The sequence below is a fragment of the Cyprinodon variegatus genome, unplaced genomic scaffold, assembly GCF_000732505.1.
Source record: "Cyprinodon variegatus isolate N-32 unplaced genomic scaffold, C_variegatus-1.0 Scaffold925, whole genome shotgun sequence".
NCBI lineage: Eukaryota > Metazoa > Chordata > Actinopteri > Cyprinodontiformes > Cyprinodontidae > Cyprinodon > Cyprinodon variegatus.
In genome coordinates this window covers 149,221-173,154 of record NW_015151378.1, presented here as the reverse complement: position 1 = coordinate 173,154, position 23,934 = coordinate 149,221, and the positions used below count along the sequence as shown (strand labels likewise).

Here is a 23,934-nt window from a genome sequence, read left to right as displayed (position 1 = left end):
GTGGAGGGAAGTGGGCTGCCATTCCGCTGGCGGTTCACTGGGAAGGGCCGTTTTGAATGGCTGCTGCTGTATGCAAACGTGTTTATTTATGGTCTTATGTGCAGCTTATGTTCAGATACCTTAGCAGAGTGTGCTGGCCGGGACTCTATCCTCCACAACAGATCGCTTCCTGGTATAACAGTCACCGTTTCCTGGACTTCAGGCATATCGTCTGCTTCGTCATTCTCCGCTTTTTCAAACTCCTGCGAATAACACATTGTGAGCTCTACAGCACAGGAAAGATGGTTTCAAATGTTCAGGATCAAACTGGATCTCTCTACAAATGACCTCTGGGACCGCGATCTACAGTCAGCTCCCATCATTACTCTGCATAATCTGCCTCTAGCAGGTCTGAATCTTTACAGGGTACGGGTTTTGAACTTATTACACTTTACTAAACACAAGCAAACTAAAAAGCTGCACAAGTCTATGTACACCTTTTCATTTACCTGAATAAAGACCACAGAGTGAGCTGAGGACAACAACAGATTAACTTAATCATAATCATTATCATACAGAAACTATGTAAACAATGATAATATAGGAAAATGACACAGCGGCTCGTTTAGAAAACAGCAGAATTACAAATCCAGTTATTCTCACATTTTTTTTGGACTTATCGCCTTTCTTGTCTGACTTTTTGTAGGCCTCATATCTCTGAGGGTCGACGCTCCACATACACTCGGTCCACTTCCCATAGATTACACGGAGCTTCTTTTTACTGAACAGAAATAAAACAAGGGGGACAAGAGGAGAAAGGATAGAAATATTCAAATAAAGAAAAGGCAGTATAGAGAAAAAGAAATTTAATAGGTTGAGAGAAAAAAAGAGGGGGAACATAGAGAGATAAGAAGATCAGATAAATAAGTCGACTTTTAAACATGTTCATACTGAAGGTTGATTTCATGTCATAAATCCTCTCCAACCTCTTGTCTTGGATGTATCCCTCTACTTTGTGCAGCTCTTTGCCAAACATGCCACATGGCTTAAAATTCAGCACACACTTCTCCCCGGTGCTGCAGAACATAAAAGAAGAGAAGGAAGAACAGACCTTTACCAACTGATCCTGCAGAAACTACAAGACTATAAACAGCTGAGAATGGGAAGGCAAAGTGAACATTTATTTAGGATAAAAACTTATTTTTCCCCTTAAAATCTATGGCTTACTTTTTCTCATTATAAACATTTTCTTTATTATTATTCATTTTTTTTTAAGGAAACCAAATTTCTGCCCGGTGGAAAATGACACATAGCAAAGAAATAACAATTCAGTATCAACGTTATTAACTGTTTTGTAGTCTTCCATAGTTCTCCAAACATGGAAAACACTGAATGCAAATTCCAGGTTTCTCCAGACTGTATAAGAACTGGGTGAGTTTACCTCTTAGATTGTGGTATGAATCTGTGCCACTGTGTGAACATGACACACGACCAGATATCAACAAAGATTATTGTAGAGCTTCCTTCAACAAACAGACTAAAGCAGTCGTTTGCACACAGTGAGGAAGCAGGACGCAGCCTCAAATATCTACACAAACAAAAGCTGTTCTTCAGTTTTGCTCATTTGGTTGAATCGAACCTGATATTCATGGTTTTAAGTTGGGGGGTGAATATATGGCCCCCAGAAACGCAGCTTTATTCACACTTAAATAGGCTTCCTTCACATTTTGAAAATCAGATTTAGACTTACATTTCAAGATTTGAATTTATTTCTCAAGGTTTTAGAATATTTTAGGCGGTTGGGTACTAAATGTTAACTGCTTAATTCAGATGAAATCAGCATTTCACAGTTTCATAGTAGAGTAGAAAGCTACTTTACTATTTTACTGCCTTACCTCTATTTGAAAAGATGTAACTTTTTGACTAAAGCAGAATTTACAAGCATTTCAACCTCTGACCATATTAATAACAACGGGACAGCCTGAAGACCCCCTAAGAACACATATAGTTACATCACTCAGTATTTATTCATACATATTCAGTGAAATGATTAATTTCATTTCTAAATACATTTTCAGATAACTTTTAAGTATTTAATTTTAAATGATTTTTAAACTTTTTTGGGGAACATTTCATTACTGAATCTGTAATTTCATATAATTGTGTTTCAAAGTGTTTAATAGGACAGTTAATTATTTATTTCATAATTTTAAATGCATTAATGATTATTTAAGGGAACATTTCATCATTTAATTGTTCATTTAACAACTATTTGAATCGTGTATTAGATGTATAAATAAATGTTAAATCTACTTTTTCGTGGAACATTGAGATGAATGAATTCTGTGGTATATTTAGACCATCATAAACCTCTGGGATCAGATCATTATGACTGTAAAAACCATCTCCTGTCTCCAAAATCCTGGACTACAGTTAACATTTGTGAACTTTGGTTCATTTTTCCCCCCATTGGTAGGAATTACAACATAAAATAGAGAAGTTGTAGTTTGGCATAAAAAAAATAATAAAAAAATAGAATAGACTTGTTTCTATACCTGTGATTGACTATTTCCACTAAGCCATACTGCTCTATCCACAGTTTGCCCAGGATGATGTTATGCACACAGCAGTAAGGGTTACTCCATGTGTACACCTCATTGTGTCTGCAGAGGAAGGAAGGGGGCAGCAGAAGGATGGATTGAATTTAAAATGAGAAGATGTGATGAACAAGAAAAAAAAAAGATTTTTCATCTGCAACCATAAAATTCTACATTTCTTACTTGAGAAGTTCTAGTGTGATTGTTCCTTTTGGCTCTGCCTCAACACTCTTCCCCCAGTACTTGAGCTTGGGATAGATGGAGCCATGGAAGACAAAGTCCCCGGACAGGCTCTCTGCGTGGAAGGCACTGATTGGAGGATGATGGGACACCTGCTCTGACACCAGCCGGAAACCCTGATCCTCTCTGCAGAAAAGCCACAATAAAGCAAACTAACTGGTGAGGAAGACTGAGCTTTGAGGACGATCGCCGTAAGTCTTTGTGTGCAGATATGTCGGTACCTGATGAGTTCAAAGGTTTCCCCCAGCAGCGGGTTGAAGGGTTTTCCAGTTCGGTCCCACTGAGACGCAACTGCTGACACGGCGAAAGCAGCTACCGTCTGATTTAAAAAGTGCAGAACATGTTAGCTTGGAGGATTATAGCTATAGAAGCGGTGGTTTACTTTTAGATTTGCTCTTCAGAAAATAGCTTTAAAAAAAAACATTAAATCATAGGACAGAACACATTTCAATCCAAACTGTTAATGGAAGTGCAAACAATTTAAGCTAGATGATAGAAATGCAGGTCTGCGTGTTTCTCTGACCTGCATGCGCTCTATGGAGTTGGACAGTGAGCAGGCCTTGTTGATGAGGTAAGTATGTTCCATATATTCTGAGATCCTCTGGAGGAAGCTCAGCGGCTCATTGAAGACGATGGGCATCGTGATCTTGGACAGTTCCTTTGGGAGAAAAAAAAATCATTTGACTTTGGTCAGCTGGGAGAGAATAGAGAATAGCAAATCCTTTGAATTTCAGACCGCTTCGTCTTTGACTGTTTATCACAGCCCCCTGTCTACAGAAGGTCGGCTTACATCTACTAAGACGGGTCCAAATCAGAAAAGATGTGATTTTGACAGGAGAAATGTGACTGGAACCTACGTATGAATTCAGACTCTGGAAGAACTATAGGGCTGATATTATTGGACCTCAGTGTGGTGTTTAATACATTTGATCACTTGATTTTATTTGAGTGTTTGGAAAACTGAGTCTGCATTTCTGGTGCCGCTTTAAATCCTACCTGAAGGACAGAGACTTTAATGTGTCAGAAGGGAACTTTAAATCAGAGACCAGAAAAATCCCATGTGGGATTCCTCAAGGCTCAATTCTGGGGCCCCTTCTATTCAATATCTACATGCTCCACATGGCTCAGAATATAGCAAAACAACAACACCAGTTACCACAACTATTCAGATGATACACAGCTTTACATGACATTGAGCCAAGTGACTATGAAGCCATGAAAGCGTTGGCTAGATGCTTAGAACAGGTCAATATGTGGATACACCATAATATTCTCCAACTGAATAAAAACATAACTGATGTAATAATCTTTGGACCAAAGGCGTAAAGCTCCAGAGTTAGCTTACAGCTTCAGCTACTATAGCTAGAAAACACTGGTTATGGCCGAAATCTTGGTTTCATGATGGACTCGGACCTGAACCTTCATAAATGCAGTTACTAAGTCAGCCTTTTATCACCTGAAAAACATTTCCAAGGAATAAAGGACCTTTGTCAAAGCAGGATCTAGAAAAACTCATTCATGCATTTCATTTGTTTTAGTAGTTTTAGCTGATCCAAAACCCTACTACCTGTGTTCTCACTAGACATAATAAAATAGTGCACATCAGCCCAGTTCTAAAGTATTTAAACTGGCTCCCTTTGGCTCAGAGATTAGACTTTAAAATCCTTCTGTTAGTCTATAAATCACTGAATGGATCAGCACCTCAATACATAACAGATTTGTTGTCAGTCTATCAACCCCCCAGAGCACACTGCATGTCTGCTAGTCCCAGTCTGCTCTGTACACCCAGAACTAGAACCAAATATGGAGGAGCAGCATTTACTTCCTATGCTCCACTTATCTGGAACAAAGTCTCAGAAGAATTGAAAAGTGCTGGGAGGCTGAGTTCTTCAAAGTCCAAGTTAAAAGCCCATTTGTTTAGAGCTGCTTTCGACTGTTAAAGTTAAACTGTTAACTAATGAATTATTAGTTTAGGTCGCTGTCAAATTGTTTTCATTTAACTACCTGCTTTTTTTTCCCATTTGCTTTTATTTTTCTTCTGTTTTATTGTTTGATTTAAATAAAGCAGTTTATATGAATTGTGCTATCGAATAAACTTGCCCTGCATTGCGTTCTGGTGAAAGGCTTTAAGCTTAAATTAGATAATTTTTAAGCTAATTGGTTACAACGACAATAATGTAGGGGTTCAAAATGTATTGTTTGTTTACAGAAGCTTGCCATGCATGTACAAATACAAATTGATGAAGACACTGGGGAAAAAAACAGTGATAACAGTAGAACTCTTAACTTACCAGATAATTTCATATTTATTTTATTGGGCTCTTTTAGACCAAAGTATAATAGCTTCTTAGCAAGGTATTTAATTCTGTTCTGTATTCCATTTCAGTGCTAAATAATAAAAGAAACAAACTAATTTAAGCTGCGCACGTGATCATGTTTAATGTTTGTTTTTTGTGCGTGGCACAGACAGGATCATACTTTTGGGGCTGTGCATAAGACAGAGGGGATGTTCACATTTTTGCTTCCAGTCTGATGCATCTAAACAAGCAGCAGGTGTTTCCAGCCACTCAGCTGATCTACATGTTCATCAGTCACTTATGACTGCCTGCAGGCTAGGCTGCAGGAGCACTCAGCTGTGATCTGTTTCTCAGTAGTTTCTGTGTTCATGCATCCTCCAGGGTCAGGGATTAGGTTTTATTAGCGGTGCCATGTTAAAAAGACTGATCACACCAAGCCACAGCTGACGGAGGGAGTCCTAAATGCTGCTCCCAGTTTGAATCAGAGGCCAGGAATGTGTTTCATTACCAACGCCTCTAGCAAAATACGTGAGCAGAGCTTTACTCATTAACCAGACCTAATACAGCCTCATCTCTCCTTGTGGAGACTTTGCAAAGACTGAATGGTGGTTTTGTTTTGTTTTCTTCTGGGGGTAGCACCATCATGCTGGAGTTCGGTCCCCTGCTGATGTTACAAAATGGATAGAGTAATAAATCTCCACATAAATCAGCATTTGAAGATCGGGGGTTAAAACAAGCTAAACTGGGTGTTTAAACAGGACACTGATCCAAAACGAGGGCCATAACAACAAGATAGAAAGACAGACCGAACCAACTGAATGCTCTGCTTTCACGAAACAGGAGATCAAATATCTGAAGAGAATTAGAAAAAATCTTTCTTGATGGCTGCAAAAAGAATATGATGGTACAAAAAATAATAATAATAACAGATTGACAGAGGAAGTAAATTAAATGCGATCAAAAAACATTATGTTGGATCATCAGTGATCAGTCCACCATATAAAAATAAGCCATGACCCCTCAATATGGATTAATAATCTTCTCAAAACTGAAAGCTGCCTCTCTGATAATGTGCAAACATAATGATTAGGCATTGGATTTTTTTTTGTTTTTATTATTATTTTATCTGTCAAAATGCAACAAACTATATCTTACCAGTCCAATACATTTTTTCAGGATACTCCAGATGCTGACTGTGTTTCTGGAATACATGGGTGCTGGTAAAGATGTCCTGTATAAGAAAGGGAGACACAGAGACAAGGATGTAGATAAGAGAAGGATGCTATTTTCAAGTTTATCCGTGGATCAGATTTTATGACAGGTACGCATGACTTAGCAAACACTGCAGAAACAAAGGAGGAAATCCTAAACCCTCAGAGACGTGTACCAGTGAGTATAGACAAACAGATCAGTTCACATGAACAGGCCCTGTGAGTCTTTCTTGGAGCTGTAGTTTTCCACTGTGCACCACGTCACTAAAACAAATGAAAGTCAATACGCATAACACTTGTGTATGAGTCAGTCTGTAATGACATGTTCTACACTCATTTCTGCTTCTTTCATATACATTCCATTTATATTAAGTCATACGTGACAGTTTTATTCAGAGAGGCTAAGGAAATAATTATCAAGTTAATCAATTAACTAAAGAAAACCAATGATTCTCTAGTATGGTTTTGGTTTCAAAAAGAAGAGTCCATCAGCTTGTGACGGGAGCATAATCCAGACAAACGGAGGGCGGAATGTGGTGCAGGAATGAGGCTGAACCTGTGTTTCTTGATGCCGTTCTCTTGTGGTACTGATCCATTGTTCTTCTGAGTGCTGCAATCAAACCCCCGGGCATCTTTGAAACTGGCCTCAGACAACCCCTCACACGACTCGTCTGAATCCAGGCCTGCAGGATGCAAGAATTGACCCAAGTTAAGACACGGCACAGACATGTATCACACAAGGTCAACACTCTGTGCAAACTTAATAAATTAAAAAAACTAATCACTGGATTAAAAATTGACCAACGACTGCCATGTCACCTCCATCTGCTGACAGATTAAATATTTGTTTTTTTTTTCCTTCTTTGCCACACTGGATCTTTACAGCCATCCATGGCTGGGTGCAAACTGCTTTGCATCAGGAACTTTAGCTCAGATTTGAATGGCAAATTTTATTGATTGAAACAGTTTACAGTGACTCGTCTCTTTAGGAAACTGTTTTTTTGTCTGTTTCATATACAATAACATAGAGCTATATAAAATCTGCAAGATTATTAAAACCATAAAACATTTAAGCCATAAGCTGACATTCCAAGGTAACAGAATCCTGCTATAATTGTTGGCCGACTGTACAGCTTAAAACATACAGAAGGGTGGAGTTCAGAGCAAGGTGAGGCCTTCACTTTAAATACACAAAGTAGTTTCAGCTTTTGTTGGATAGCAAAAAGGTACAAGGTGTGTATTTTTAACTGCTTTGGTAGAGACACAAAGTCATGTATTTATCAAGAAACAAATAATTCATTTAGTGGTGATGAAAAAGACGATAGGCAGCAAACATCAGATATTTTGAAGACCTCTATATTGAAATTGGAGAAAAGTCTTCAGTTTACATTGAAGATGTGACTGCGTTCATGTCAGCCTGACCTTGTTATAGTTAGTAATGAAGATGACCCAAAATGCTTCAGCATCGACAGGAAAATTCAGAAAACATGAGTGCTGACAGAAACAACAATAACACTCTTCAGTGTGGAAGTTGAAAGAAGACTAAATCTGCTACCACTGTCGGAGAAGCTATGAGAAATATCAGAAGAATCTGAAAAGGGAAGCTGTTTCTACAGAGGTATCTGCTAATTATGGAGGTTTTAAAAAAAGGGGAAATACCCGTCAGTAAATCAAAGGAAGCTCAAAGTGTTACGGAAAAAAAAAAGTTCCCTCTGATCTATTTTGGAAAGCACGACTCAGCGGAAACGTTTGATTAGAAAGAGGGTCTATGCCCAGGGCGATAGACTACAGGGAAGATATACAGTCTATAGTACTGCTAATAATAAAAAAAAAAAAAATCATACATAGGCTTTTTAATTACACACTAAAACAGTTCAACTTAAAATAATTCAACTCTAATAGTCAGTTTTGTGAAAGATTTGATTATTTTTAGCCATATGTTTTATTCAACACTGGCAAAATAACGGCAGGGGTGTGTGGAAACTTTCTTTTAAATGACAGGGGGGTCCCACCAAGGCACTACTTAAGAGGACTGTTATCTGACTCTTTTTTTTATTTATATTTATTTTTATACATTTGTTAAAAGAATTAATACCGTAATTTTCGGACTATAAGCCGCAACTTTTTCTCAATTTTTCGACCTTGCGGCTTATATAACAATGCGGCTTATCTGTGGGCTTTTACAGCTAACGGCCACTAGGGTAATACCTAAATCTATGGATTTTACCATCCACCATGTTGACGTCACATTTGCTTCAACACACAAGTACAGTAGCCACGCGTGCGGGAATGAGGAGGTCCTCCAGAAGCAGACTTCCACTGCGAGTGGTACAAGACAGACAATCCTCTCTGTGCACGAACCATATGGTAATTAAACATAAAAAAACCTGTGGCTTATAGTCCAGTGCGGCTTCTATATGTACAAATCATGCAATTTAGCTTCTGCAGCTAATAGTCCGAAAATTACGGTAAATAAAAAAAAATGTGATAAGCAGCCAGTGAGTTACAGCAGCTACATCACAGATGATGTTTGTAATGGCGATCATGACCATGAGATGACCTACCTCTGAATTATTGAGGTGATTTCAGGCTGAAACAAATGAGATAAGAGGGCATGATTTTATCCCTCAATAACAGAAAGCTCCAGTTACTGCCTCAGGGTTGGATGCTCGTAAAAATCATTCAACTTGAAATGTATATTTCTCTCCTTGTGACCGAAAATCACCTATTAAACTTAAATTTTTATAGCATGAGCATAGGAGTCAAATAAACAGCAAGTGGTCATGCATGGATATTAATGTCATTTTTGTGACAGAAGAGCAGCCTGGGACATTAAAGTTTGGACAGGCATGTCTATTATGGGCAGTCAGCAAATAGATATGAAGGTGGAAGAGTCAGAAACTAAGTTCAACAAGATTAAAAAAAGAGTATATATGGGAAGGACGGCTCAGGTCGAGTGGTTTAGAGAGAAAATAAGACCCAGGCAAGGCTGAGACCCTGAGCCAAGTTTAGTCACCTGATAACAGAGTACCCTGTCCACAGCACAGACAACGTTTCGTCAGATGTCACCCTGTAGACATTTACCCTGTGGATAAACGGCAACACTTTGTGCCGTTTTTACCCGAATGTCACAGGGAACATCTTAATGAACAATCTCATCAGGGATGAGATGGTTTGGATAAGAGCAGAGAACAGAGAAAATACTGAAGATGTTGGATGTGGAGGGAAGAGGAAAGGGAGAAGATTCTGCAGACTGTTGTGACTAAGGAGGAAGCTGCAGCTAGAATTAGATTATTGACTCTGGGAGCAAAAAAAGGCTTAAGGCAAAGGAAGTTTTGAAGATTTTAAGACGACCTGAAAACCATTTCCATCTGTTCAGAACCAGCATGACGGGAAACCGAAGTAAAACAAAAAATGAAAATAAGAGGCCTCACCTGTGACGGCGTCGTAAAACTCGTCCTCATTGCTCATCTTCTCCACTCAAAGTTGAGCAGCTGTTTATAGCAGATGTTCGGCCTCTAGCACATATTCCTTTTGGTAGCGACCCAGCAGTTCCTCTGAAGGCAGAGCAGTAGAGGTCGTGTCCTCTGGATTGTCACCAGGGGCAAAGAAAAATGCGAGATATCAAGAGGAGGGACCCAAAGTCTGCCTGGGTGCAGATTTTTAGCAGATGTTTTGACCAGAGAGGAACACCACCAGGCAAATAAAGTTAATGGGGAACAAGGTGATAGTTTCTTCTTCAGAGCTTTGTTTCTTTGGCTTTGTTGATGAAGACAAACCATTTACCTGTAAAAAAGAAAGAAATGTTACACTGAAGGACCAGAGCAAAAAACACTAAATTATCTACCTTTTCTGACCTAATCCAGGATAAAGATAGGAAAATGTTCATATACATTCATCTATTATAGCTGAACACCAAGCCAGAAAACAAATGCTGGTCTCATCTGAGCAGAGAAACTTCTTTGATGGCCCATTAATGGATTCCCCCACCTGAGCTTGAGAGCTCGGCAGCATGCATACATCAACAAGCAGTTTTATACAAAAAGCAACATCAAGAAAATATTAAATCTTGAGTTTCGGCATGAACGTCAAGTCGTGAAACATTTTTCACATCGAAAGAGCCGACACGCCTTCTTTTACTGTAAGCATGTTTTAGTCTCACCCATGTAATCTCCAAGCTCAATCTTACTACGTGGATACCAAGCTGACAGCTATGATCTTTATCACGCAGCCTGCAAAGCAAACATTACTGCTGTTGACTAAAAAGTTTACTTTTTTGCAGCACGTGCTAAATCAGGGGTTTTCAAAGTGGAGTTACAGGTGTATGGATGGCTGAAAGGGACAAATTCAAATAAATAAATGTACCATTAAATAATCAAACATTCCTTTTAAATCATGAAACTAAACATTAAAGTAAATTTTTTTAAAAATTAATTAATCATGAGAGAAAATAAAACATTTTATCAAAACTATAGATTTTCAAATAATGGGATGCATCTTAGTGGGTCACTAGTCTCTGACAGTAAAATGTTTGGCACCTCTTGAGCTGCGTAGCTTCACAGACACAACAAATATGAATACATTCATTACTCTCTATATAGAGGTCTAAGCACCTGTGGAGAGTTAGTGGTCTGCAAATATTAGCTATTCTGATGCTCCAATACCATTTAGATTTAAGGCCAAATAAGCAACAATATTACAATAGAGTCAAGATTATATAGCCTCTTTTTCATAGATGCACGATAGCAAAATAGATTTAAAACCTAAGGTGTGTAATTTACATTAAAAGACTTCTGTATTAAGGCTCATCTTAGAGCCAATGCTTGTTTTTGTGTTTTTTACATGTCATAAAATGCTAACATCCGATTTTAAATAAAACTACCAGATAAAAAAATCTACATTCAACCATTTATAAAATAAAAATCTATCAGTTGAGTTAACAATTGTAATAACAGCCTGTGATGAACACTACTAACACTGTAAACTATAGATCATCCATCGGTTTGGGAAAAACCTTAAAAAACCTGCGCTAAATTATTGAAATTGCTTAAATATTTAAATTTTCAAATCAGATTAACGAAGAGTAAGCTAAAAACATATTGGACTGATTGTGATTAATTACTGAAACAAATTTAGAAATGAAATAAACCTAAACTTGAGTTAATGGAACCTAAAACATGCAAATTGCTGAAAGAACAACTGATTTAGATGAAAAATTAAGCCAAAACTTCATATAGATTTAAGATAAATAACCTTTTTCCTCTGTCTTTAAATACACTCTATCCAAAACTCCAGTAGCATAGTTTTAGCCTTACCAGGTTCTAATGGTTTTAAAAAACATCTGCCATCAGGGACCTTTTCCTATCAGTTTTATCAGTGAGCAAAAGAACATCAGCTGCCGTCTAAATGATGAGAAATTATAAGAAAACTGCACTGTTGTTGTTAGTTAGTTAGTTTGTTTTTCAGGAAATACAGTGAAATGTAGCAACAGACCTGACATTTGTCACGAACAGTTGACAGGTTTGTCAAAAACAAAGCTTCTATGAGTTTTAACCGGTGGCTTCCAAGAGCAGTTTAACCAGTGCCTTTTTTGTTCTTTAACATTTATGTATGAAAGAAAAAAAAAAGTATCTGAAGTAGACGGACTGAAAATCTTAACATACCTGAAACAGCTCATTTCATCGAGCTGATCATTTCTAAATGGGAAAACAATGAATCAGGAACCACACTGTCTTTGTTCCCCTTTATTTAAGCTCACTCTCTGATTGTTCCAGAAAGTTCAGAGATTTCACCTTTGCCAGATATCGGCAACACCTTCGACACACCAACGGACTTTGGCCTCAGCATCCAGCACGGACAGGGAGCACAGGAATTGATCCCAGTGTACCGTTCAAACCTCCTAAAAATGGATCTATTCCTGAATGTTTATAGAGTCCTGAACTTGGCAAAATTCAATGGCAAAACGAAACACAAATAAATAAACAAAAACTACCTTAAGCTGAGTCACTATAAACAGCTGAATAACCAAGATATTTACCATTGCATCACACTGACACAAACTGACAGATTTATGGAGGTGATTAAGCAGTTTAGATCCCATTTAGAGAAGCCCTAATAAAAAAAGAAAAGAACATGCTAGAGATCAACCAATGCAGGTCATTTTTAGGCCAGTGCCAATACCGATTATTATGACACCAGTCTAACGGGTCCCCGGCATGAGCTGTCCAAATTTTTAGACTAATTCTTGGTGCAGATATTGGTTCTTCAGCCTCTAATGATTTAAAAAATTACAATCATGTTACATAAGTCTGAAATTGCACAAAAGAAAAGTAACATTTTTTCACAAATCCAAGAAAATATTAACAATGGAAAGTAACTGGAGGGAAAGGTAATTGCACGCGCTTCATGACATGGCTGCTGAATGTACAAATTAATCCAACAGACCCTAGACAAATCAGCAGGTATGGATAAAAGAAAATAACGCTAACACCAAACAAATATATCAGTCAGCCAATGGGACAGATGTGTATCACTGTATGATACATCTAGAGGGGATTATGAATGTGTGTAACCTTCAAATCGGTGGTGCATAGATGGACGCCCGCTCATCTCAATGGGTTTAAGCACTAAATATCTTGCAAAAAAAACACATTTAAAAAGAAAAGATGTCAAGCATTTTTCTAAAAGGTTTTAAAAGTAGAACGTAAGGATCAACTGAAATAGCAAGAAGAAAAAACCCTATGAAAGATAAAAAAGCTTATCCACCTTAATTTGAATCAAAAATGGGGACAAATGAAAGTAAAGAAAATCTCACCAACATGAAGTCGTCGCCAACATTTATAAAAAAATGAATGGAAAATGTTTAAGTATGTATGTGGCGGCACTTATTATTGATTTGTTGGTACGCTGGCAAACATTTTTGCGTTTTAGGTTAAAATAAAACTTGTACGAATCAATAAAAAAAATTTAACCAAATAACCTGACATGTTTCTCATGTTGAACAGAAAAGAAACAAAACTTCAAGCTCTGAGGGTTAAACTTCTTCCTTTTAAACTGATTAAATGAATAGTTCATCTTAAAGGAATTCCTCAATAATTCCCGGATCGCCGTCTAGTTAAGATTTTACTAGAAATAAATTTGACAATCTGAGTCATTTCACTTCCAGGACATAACAGAAGCTCACCAGCTATTGGTCAACCCACAGTCAACAACCAAAACCAAAGATTGAGTTTAGCAGCGGATGCATCAGGTGATTGATTTATCCCAGGCTTTCTAAAGATCAGGGTACATCAGAAAGCATAAAAACTCTTTAAAACATGAGAAGAGATGAAGCACAAGCATGATCATAATAACAACACATGAGTTCTCCTTATTTTCCGTTTGTTGAAGATAACCGCTGCTCTGTCCTGGATTTCAGCCTGAAATGGGTTAAACATAACTGTGCTGATAATCCAGAAGGTTCACACACACAGCGGGTGGACAGACAAGCTTCTGATTGGCCGCAGCAGACCCTCAGATCACATCAGTCGCTCGCTTTCTGATGTCTGTGATTCGTTATGTAACCGTGACAGACATGGCACCATGAACGCATCATAACTACGTTGTTCAATAGTTGGACAGAAGTTCATCAAATGACCCAGATATTCCTTACTGAAACAGAGACGACCCAGAGACGTGCACATCTAGCTAAAAGAAAATGTTAGTTTTTTTTAAGTTTATGGGCTGCATCATTATTCAAAACCTACAAACCGATTCAAGATAAAATAGCCTGATTCTTACATCACAATTACATGATTAAGGCCAAATGGGAAACTAAAAATAATTCATAACAATTAGACCAATGAGAAAATCAGCTAATGTAACTAATGGCCACCGTGATACTTTAATGGAAAAATAAGGGTTAGTAGAAATACTAAGAGATCGCAAAGAAAACCAAAACTAAACTTACAAGATTCAACTTCTTTCAATTAAAAGAAAGTAGAAAAGCTAAAATTATTTAAAATGCAGTTTAATTAACACTGAGATGTTAAAGTTGTATAAAGTTATCAAAACATTATTTTGAAGCATGGAACAAGATGAAATGTGGAACAATTGTGAAAATATTACTTGTTGTGCCTAATGTTATCACCTTTAGAGTTCTCTTTAATACAGAAACCAGAGGCTACCAAGATAATGTTAATCAGCATTTTGCTGAGGTAGATGGCCTGATATCAGCTTATTGACTGCTGCTATAAAACTGCTTTACCTTGATAGAAATGGCACAAATCTCATTACATTACAATGAGTCTGTTTTTAGCTGCCGAAACCAAATGGAGAATTTTCTTTCTGAATTGAAAAGAAAAGTTCAGGAGCGTTCTGGCAGGTAATTCTTCATATGTCTTCTAACAATTAAACAAACAAAACAGAAATGAGTTGGTTTTTTTTATCAGTACTTCTAAAACAACCGGTAATAAACATTAATATAACCAGCTCCTGGCAACTTGATTACAGTATGAAATAGAACAGAAATTATATATTAGAATAAAGCATAAACGCAAAACTAAATGTGATCAATTTATACTTCTAGTGTCTGACCTCATTTAATGAAACTACAAACCTTTATTTCGGTTCTTCCCTGAGATCCAGAAGACACGGAGATGAAGAGTGGGGAAAGTCAAAGTGACGTGTTTACAACACAATACAAAGTCTGACAGACACACACAGCACAAACACACCTCCACATTTCTTTTTACACACACCTACCGACCTCGATGCCTGACACACCTCTTCACACCGTGAAGGCAGCATTTCTCAGACACACACAAACAAAAAGGTGAGAATAAAATGGACAGTAAAATTAAAATCAAACCTAAACATACCAGATTTGTTTTTTAGCTCTAATGTGTAAAGCTGTAGAGCTTCTGAAGGGGGAAGATTTATCGGAGTAAACTATGCAGCTGAACAGCTGCTTCTTTTCCCATGTGGTCACTAAGTGAGGATGAAACCCCAGTAAGGACGGGTGTGCTGAGCTTACAATGAGAAACTATTACACAACATCAACATTAGACTGCAACAAGAGGGTTGTCATGGGAATACGGCAAGGGATGCTTACAGGCATCGAGGCAAATGTAGTTTGAAAAGTTGCAGTTTCAGAAGTGCTAACTCTTATCATCATGATGTGTTTATGGGTTAAAGTCCTTCTAATGAGGACAGAAATGCTAATGGAAAGGCAAAAGTACAGAGCAACACTGATCTCTTCCTCATTAGCGTTTTCTAGGCTGTATGGAAACATATTCCCTTTGCCAAAAAAAAAAAAAAAAAAAAAGAATTTAGGAAACAAACAGCTTGCTACAACAGTGGTTAGCTTAGGTAAAAAAGCAGCTAATATAAGCTCGTTAGACTCGTTCAGAAAGCTTAATAGAAATCCTTTGTTGCACGATAACTGAACCAATCAGCTTTTTAAACAAGCCTCACCTGCTTAATTCCAATTCATTCTTTATAAGTGACCCGGTTAGGTGTCATAAGGTAAAAATAAACCTTGAATTTCTCAATCTTATTCTATGGGAAAACACTTGACTATAGCCTGGAAACAACAGAAATTTCTTTTAGGCTCACATCATGTAGTGCTCCTAATTATAAAAGAAAAGTGGCTGATTTTCAGACCTCTGCTGAGAAGGAAAAGATTAATGGGGAATATTAGTTTCACATGTCAGTATGGGTGAATTACAACAACAACTTAATGAAATTACTGCTGAACGATCTGTGCACCCCCATTTAAAACATCAGATCAATGTATTCTCTGTTTATCAATAAATAACAATGAATACAGTTTATTAATAACAGTTTTCCAGTCATATTGATTTTATTTAATTTTGGAGAAGGGATAGTTGCTTATTTTTGGTTCTAGATATGAGGGGGTTCTGATTTGGATTAATTTAATTTAAGTGCGTCACATAATGAGAATCTCATACCTCCCCAGGTCTTCCTGCCAGAAATTAACGCAACACATTAATTTTAATTTTTAAATTATCAAGATGGCCGCCAAAAGCTGGAGAAAGCCGATGGGATTTCTTAAGCATCACAAGCAGAGAAAACTTTCATAAGGGGAAAGATTCCTCGTGTTTTGAAGAAACGGATACAAGAAATTTAAACTAAAGCAACAGTTTTAAGATAACTTTTAAGACTTGCTGTTAATCCATTGAAATATTAAAACAATATATGACCACGTTTAAAGGAAATAAAGCTTGATCAAGCCGTCGATTCTGATTCTATAAAAATAAAAAATAAAAAAATGGATTTTTTACTAAAAACCAGCCACGGTCGCAGACAATACTGGTATGAGCTGCTGTCTAATGCAAAGGGAAACAATGCGTCATAACTGACAGGTCTACCTCTGCATCACACCCAAAAGTACATTTAAAACACGAAGCTCTGGTTCTAAGATCTGTGATAAGGGCACAGATTGTGAACGCAGCTTGAAAGGCAGGGGAAGAACAGACAGGCCAGTGTGTTGAAAAGTGGAGAAGCATTTCGCTGACGGTGCTGTTGGTTCAGTAATTAGGGCAGAATAAAAAAAAAAACCAACAAAACAAATTTGGAGTAAAGAGTTGCTATAGAAATCAAAATGAGTTCCTTGTTTTTTTAAGCATCTGGTTATTAAGGAAGTAGTTTAATTGTAGGTTTTCAAATCAAATGAACCACAATAGGAGAAGTGTTTTATAAATGAAGCTTAAATGTATTTGATGTTTCTCATCGTTACTAAACTGAAACCACAAACTGAACCGTAATTTGATGAATTAATATTGTACTACGTCTGCATTTTGACGGTTACATCTCCCGAAGAGTTTTGAAGTATAAATATATCTATAAATTTCAATCTGCTCTTCTTTACAGTGATGTTTAAAGTTAAGTAAAATATCACTCTCTATTGGATGATTGGTTTTTATATACTCGAATGCAGCCAGGAAACTGAAAGCTGAATTCATCATAAGACTGAGAACGAGTTTAAATGTCAAAAGACTTTTCATCAGAATAAGCGTGAGTATAAAATTAAATTCATTCGACCTCAATCACAAGACTAGCCCTGTCAAGAAACCCTGACAGCAGCTGTTTGGAAGTTTAGTTTGGGCACAAACAAGATCGGCTTCGTTTCAAAGCATCAACAGGATGCTTTTAAGATTAAAGGTAGCATTCAAGATAATAAAATACATGTTAAGTCTTCATGCCATCAGCTGGGTTTTGATCAAGCTCAAAGCAGTTTTTTTCATCATCCTTATAAATTTGGAAGCATGAAATTAGATTACAAGTCCTGGGATTGTACTGCTGTGGTGTGAAATAAGTGGTCCTCCTAATTGTCAATCATTCTGGTGATACGTTTACATAAAGCCGTCCTACGTGCTCTTCCCCAGTTAGCTGTCTTTTTCTGCGAATCCGCACTTTCACGTGTATTTGTGTGGTGAGCTACGGTTTCAGGCACTCATTGAAGATCACCTTTCTCACCACTGTTCTTTGAAAATGGCAGAGGGATATTTGATGAACTTCTATCCAACTATGGAACAATGTTGTTGTGATGCGTTCATGGTGCCATGTCTGTGACGGTTACATAACGAATCACAGACATCAGAGAGCGAGCAACTGATGTGATCTGAAGGTCTGCTGCGGCCAATCAGAAGCTTGTATCTACACCCGCTGTGTCGCTGTGTGTGTGGACCTTCTGGGTCAAGGCAGGTATATCTCAGAATGCTTTGTGCGGAGAGCTCTCCTCGCAAAGCATCATGGGATTTGCTGTAACTGCTGCTCGCTGTTGACATAGGTGGCCGCTACCCCATAGCGGGGACGAATAACAATGATGGCGCAGGCGCCGTACAGTGGACAGACGAGCAACTGATCATCTGCCCAAATGGTAAGTTGACTGAGTTCATAATATAGTCCCTGCTCTATATAGTGATTGAGGGATGTATGGGTTAGAGCGGACATTTGGACACAGTAAGCTCGTATGAGCTATGAGAACAGCACTTTGAAACAGAGCCTGCACGAGGAGAAATGGACTCGTATATGATCTTGCACGCGCATTTTTTACTTTTTTTTTTTTTTAAGTGGAGAGGGCAGGTATTTTAGAAAGATTCAACAAACAAACTTGAACAAACTGAAGCAGGTATGGTTCTTAAAGAGATTTAAAGTAACTAAATACTTTTGCCTAATGTGTGAATAATGTCTTTGATGAGTAATAAAGCGATAAAAAAAGAAAAATATATCCATTTGCATACATTCTCAATCAAAAAGAACATTTACATGAATTATTAACACCTAAAGATACATTAGTGAAGGGATTAAACTTTATCATCAGGATTTTGAATGCCATCCCACTGGTTACTGCGTGTGGTGCCGAAAAACAAGCTTAATAACTGGAATTTCAGCCAAAGCCTTAAAAATCAGATGTGAGTTTTTATTGGGGAATAGGAGACGGGCTTAGTGTTATTTTTGGTCAGCATGGTTTCTCTTCTTGGAAGTTGTCCCTGCATGCCATCTCTGCCCAGTCCCTCATTGCTCAATCACAAACAAAGACTTTAACTGATGCAAGGGAGGCCTGAAGAGCTTTCAGTGTTGTTGTGGGTTCTCTCCTGACCTCCTGAAAAGGCTGTTGATGCACTTTGAGACTGATTTTTAACAGGTCAACCACTTAAGGGAAGGTTCACCACTGTTCCATTTATTATATATTAGTGATTCACAGAGTACAAAGCATAAGAATCAGCATTGTAAGTCTTCCCAGACAGAAATATGCCTGTTACTGCTTCTCTTCTGTTCTTGAACATTGTAAAACTGGTCTTATTTTAGCCTACTTCATGAACTCAGACATGTTATTTTTAAGTTTATGTTTATACTTAGGTGTATTCTACAGTTTAGTTAAATTTATTTGAGTTTAAATTTAACAGAATGGCATCACTTAATTCAATAATACTTTATTAATCTGAAAGGGAAGTTAAATAAATAAATAAAATTAAACAGATTGTGGTTAAGGACAGTCTGGTATGAACAGTCTGCTCCACCAGGCTTATGTGACCCTGGGTCTAACACACAGCATCAATAAGGAGGATGCAGAGGAAACTAAATCTTTTCCTCGTACACTGTCGTACATGAAACATGTAGTATGACAGCACATTCCAGTGATACCTGCTGGAATAGAAACTCTTCTAGGATGAGTTTTACTTTCAAAGTCACCAGATGCTAAACCGGCTCGGTGCTTTACTTTGAAACTTTATAAAACAAAATGTGTCAGCTCTGAAAGCAACAATACCGAGACGGATGCACAGTTAGGCTCGGAACGTCACAGCTTGAAGGCTGTATGCAAATGGTTTGGATAAAAAAATCCTTTTTTCCCCTTGAGTTACAAATGATTAGACTGAATTTTCTAGTATTCCTTTCAACAGCTGGATACCTTAGCTTTTTGCATCAAAACCACGTATAAATTGCACATTATAATAGCTAATTCTGTGTCAACAAAGGAAAACACAAAAGGGAAATCAAAACCAAACAAATCTGATCACTTATTTGGTTGGAAACACACAGTGGCCCATGAACCCAAAAGAATATGGAGACAATTTAAACTTTTACTAAATCAATTTTAAAAGAAAATTACAACCTGGTGATTCAAATAATTGTAAACCATCTGTGAATTCTCCTGTGCCATTCTGCCACCGTATCTAGAGACATTCATTAAGGATATGCATGTCAACAACATTTGGTTATTTGGGTGGACCCTAACCACCCTTAAAGGCTACACCTTGTGTAATTGTAGTAACCTAAATAAAAGCTCACAGGGAGTGGCTGGGCCATTGCTTCTAAGGTAAAGGAACAAAAGAGCCAAAAAAAAAAAGGTTGGTTAATCATAATTATTTTCATCCTCACCACAGTGTTTAGCTTTGTCTTCCAGTTACTATGGGTGTAAACCACCAGCTTTATCACAACACGATGTTATATCAATTTGTTTGATAAGATGTTACGAAGTCTATCATGATGATTTATTCAACTGCCCACTCTGAGATCGATCGTCATCTTTCTAAGCTCTTATAGGCTTTTAGGCATTTATAGTAAAAAGAGAATGTAATTATAATTATAAATAAAACCACCAAAAATAATAACAGATCACCTGATCGATCGAATATTAAGCTTAGCCATGTGAATTTCAAAATAAAGTTAAAGTTAAAATTAAAAATATTGATATTTTCATATTGCATCGATGTAAACTGATCGTTCCTTATTAACTGGAAATATGTAGATCCTCATACAGGACTAGTTCTTATATTTGGATGCATTTTAGGGATCCTATTTTGCGCTACAAACAATATTTAAGTTAACGGGTGTTCTTTAAATATTTTTGCTGTATCAAAATAAACCAAAAAAATGTCAAGATAATTTTCACACTAAATTGTTTGTCCAGCATTGTCAGCTTTCTGGTATCAGTCAAAGCAGTTAGATCGTGTATGAATTTTAGTTTTCTTTTTTGTGTAAACAGCTTGATACTAGGGCTGCAACTAATGATTATTTTGCAAATCGATTAATCTGTCGATTATTTTTTTCGGTTAATAATCGTATGGCCAAAGGTTCCTTAAAGAAGATGTTTACGAAATTAAACCAGGTGAAACTAAAACTTTTCCACTTGAAGAATTCTGGATAGACCATATTGGCAGACTTTTTTTTTTTATCTTAAATGCAACATTTTTAAATATTTTTTCACAATTTTGGTATAATTGCTGCTCTAAGTGGGTTGCTCTGTCAGCTATAGGCACGTTTTAGAGTCTCTAAACCCCATTTAATGATTAATTGATTACTAAATTAGTTGACAATTATTTCAATAATCATGATTCATCCGATTGTTTCAGCCCTACTTGATACAATGAAGCTTATTTTTTATTAATTTATTTTTTATATTTTATCGACAATTAAGAGTTTATAAAAGGATAATCTAATTTAATGATTCGGAACAACATGCATCCAATACCAATTTTCAGCATCCAAAGCACAAACCAGATTTGTACTGGTGTAACTGTTAAAATATTCAACAAAAAGGCTTTCAAAGAGTAACAGATCAATATTTAAAGTAGCCATTACCGCAACATTGGCTAGCACTTACAGTGTGTTTGCCTAATGATAAAGCATTGTTCTTATATTTTGTCTTAGCTGACCAGCAACCTTCCCTCTTGACAACAAGCCATTAAAAGCGGAGTAAGATAACATAGTGGCGTAGATAGAGAAGCTCCTGATTGGCTGTATTTATCAGTCATAAATTAAACATACAGTAATATCTCCCTGTTGCTGGGAGGGTTGCCATGTAGAAGCAACATAACCTCAAGCTCACCTTTATTCTCATGTGGCACAACACAGCAAATCCTGCATAAAACCCATTTGCAAATTAGCTAGTGGCAAATAAGGCTCTAAATAAAGACTGTAGCTATTTCAAAGTCAAATACAACAACTTAATGACAGAGTAATTCACATGACTACTATGTGCACCACAACACTCCACACAGCAATGTTGAAACGAGGCCTTTAGGACATGTATTACAACAAACTCTTCCTGTTCCCCTAAATGTAACTACAGATCACAAAATACACATTTCACAACTAAATGATCCCAATGCACATTCACCCTTTATATATTAGAAAATGAAAATTAAAAAGGCTCCTTACATTATTGTTGTTGTCAGAATGCTGATACTAAAGACAAATGTCCTTTTCAAATGGAGACCATCCCCATAGTTAGTAACTATGGAGTTAATTAAGGCGCCTTGGGGAGGAAGACGCACAACAAAATGATTGCAACTGTAATTCCAGGGAGATTGCCCTGATGTTCAACGTAAAATAGAAAGCTTGTTTTTCTTAATTCTAACATTACTATATAGGGTTTCCAGAGACCTAAACATATTTGTAAAAAAAACTAAGCATTTTTTTCTTAAAATAATTGCATTTGTTCTTGGATTGAGGCGGTAAAAGAGACATTTTGCCAATGCAACAAGGCAATTTACATTTAAAATAAGAAAGCACAATTGCATTGTCCTATTTCAAGTGCATATTATCTAATTATCTTATTTTAAGAGTAAAAATACCCATTCCATTGGCAAATCTCATTAATCTACTCAAATTAAGGGTAAATACACTTAATTTAAGAGATTTTTAAAGTTGACGTTATTCCGGTGTACTCCATAATCTTACATTATGTTTGTATTATATTAAAACAATAAGTCTATTGGAAATTAAACATGCTTTGGCTTAGATGGTAAGCATTTATGCATTTTTCTAATTTGTGCAAAATGCAATGATGCAGCAGTCTTTGCCTCTTGTGTCCTAGTGAGGGCAGATAAAAACAGTGCTGTATCACTGTGAGTTTGTGGTGTCAATGACCTACAGTCTACTCCAGGTTGAAAGGTAAGGCCTGCTGTGAGTCAGATGCAGATGGTGACTAAAAGCAACTAGAAGTCAAACAGGCAGGGGAACATTCCCACTATTTACTAAGACCTTAAACACGAACAGACGCTGCCCTGGGTGAAACCAAACAGCATAAAGGCTTCCTTGACTTTTACCTCCTTCGCATCACATTTTGATAACAATATCCAATGACACAACTTCTGTTTTTTTTTTTTTTTTGGTTTTTTTTTTCTGCTAAACAACACTTTACAAAGGAGTTACCAAACAGAAAATAAAAACACGTCTATAAACTCTGGGGGCCTTTCCAAAATATATCTTAATTTGCTAAATATACTGGCGCAAAGTGCAAATTGATCTAGCTAGCAAGGCTGAAACCCCAGCTTTATTTTAACAGGAAAATTAAGCAAATAAATAAGCGAAGCAGGAGTTGTTTTTTCTTTAAAAACAGACAGCCAGCTGCCATTCTGACTGGTGGAAATCGGGAAGCTTTTTTTTTTTTTGACAGCTACCGTTGCTGGAGTTAGCGGGCGGGCTACGTTAGAAACGGTGGCTAGTTAGCACGGTTAGTAGCGTTCTTCAAAGATAAAAGGCAAAGCGAGAAATTACCCACTGAAAAACAAACACAAGGACCAAAAACAGAAGGTTAAAAACGTCTGTCATCTTACCTCTACAGTGACTGCGCTCTGAATGTGTTGGCAAGCTCAGAAAGATGGGCAGGAATTGTGTGTAGCCTTGTCTGAACACTGAAGCGGAAGCCGCTGGCACAGTGGGCGTCACTGGACGGTTGATTGACATGTCCCTCAGCCAATCAGGTGAAAGATAATGATAGATAGATAGATAGATAGATAGATAGATAGATAGATAGATAGATAGATAGATAGATAGATTTATTTTTGCATTTATACTTTGTCAAATTACAATTACAAACTTTATTCTATATATATTTTACCAGGATGCTCATGTGTTATACCAACATAAACTTTAATATTCTCCTCCCTAAGAGCAGGGTGGAGCTGAAGTCAAATGTCTTGCTTGTGTGAAAATCTTGGAATAAAAATTGTTAGGAGTAGAATGGAGAAGTTAAAGTCAAAGAGGGGCCACGATGCCTTTGGACAAACTAGGGAGAATCTGTGGACACAATGATTACTCCGCCACTATGTCTTTTCTTTTCTATATTGCTGCTTTTTTTTGCCACAAAGAATTCAGTGG

At 37.1% G+C, this 23,934-nt stretch overlaps 1 protein-coding gene across 2 annotated transcripts in view; it reads right to left on the bottom strand.

Annotated features, from left to right (window-relative positions):
- Nucleotides 1-23,521, bottom strand: part of LOC107099969 (oxysterol-binding protein-related protein 2-like) — a 29,521-nt gene extending 6,000 nt beyond the window's left edge. The window contains exons 1-11 of one of the 2 annotated variants that reach the window (XM_015398308.1): nucleotides 23,391-23,521; nucleotides 9,759-10,110; nucleotides 6,881-7,007; nucleotides 6,269-6,344; nucleotides 3,340-3,474; nucleotides 3,038-3,135; nucleotides 2,760-2,942; nucleotides 2,535-2,642; nucleotides 966-1,055; nucleotides 643-760; nucleotides 120-242 (exon numbers count right to left, since the gene is read on the bottom strand). In XM_015398308.1, coding sequence (XP_015253794.1) covers nucleotides 120-242; nucleotides 643-760; nucleotides 966-1,055; nucleotides 2,535-2,642; nucleotides 2,760-2,942; nucleotides 3,038-3,135; nucleotides 3,340-3,474; nucleotides 6,269-6,344; nucleotides 6,881-7,007; nucleotides 9,759-9,795 — 1,095 coding nt within the window. In that variant the 5' untranslated portion in view covers nucleotides 9,796-10,110; nucleotides 23,391-23,521. Of the gene's footprint in view, nucleotides 1-119; nucleotides 243-642; nucleotides 761-965; nucleotides 1,056-2,534; nucleotides 2,643-2,759; nucleotides 2,943-3,037; nucleotides 3,136-3,339; nucleotides 3,475-6,268; nucleotides 6,345-6,880; nucleotides 7,008-9,758; nucleotides 10,111-14,920; nucleotides 14,945-23,390 lie in introns of those variants that run through there. The other variant, XM_015398309.1, reaches the window with a different exon arrangement.
- Nucleotides 23,522-23,934: the final 413 nt, after the last annotated feature.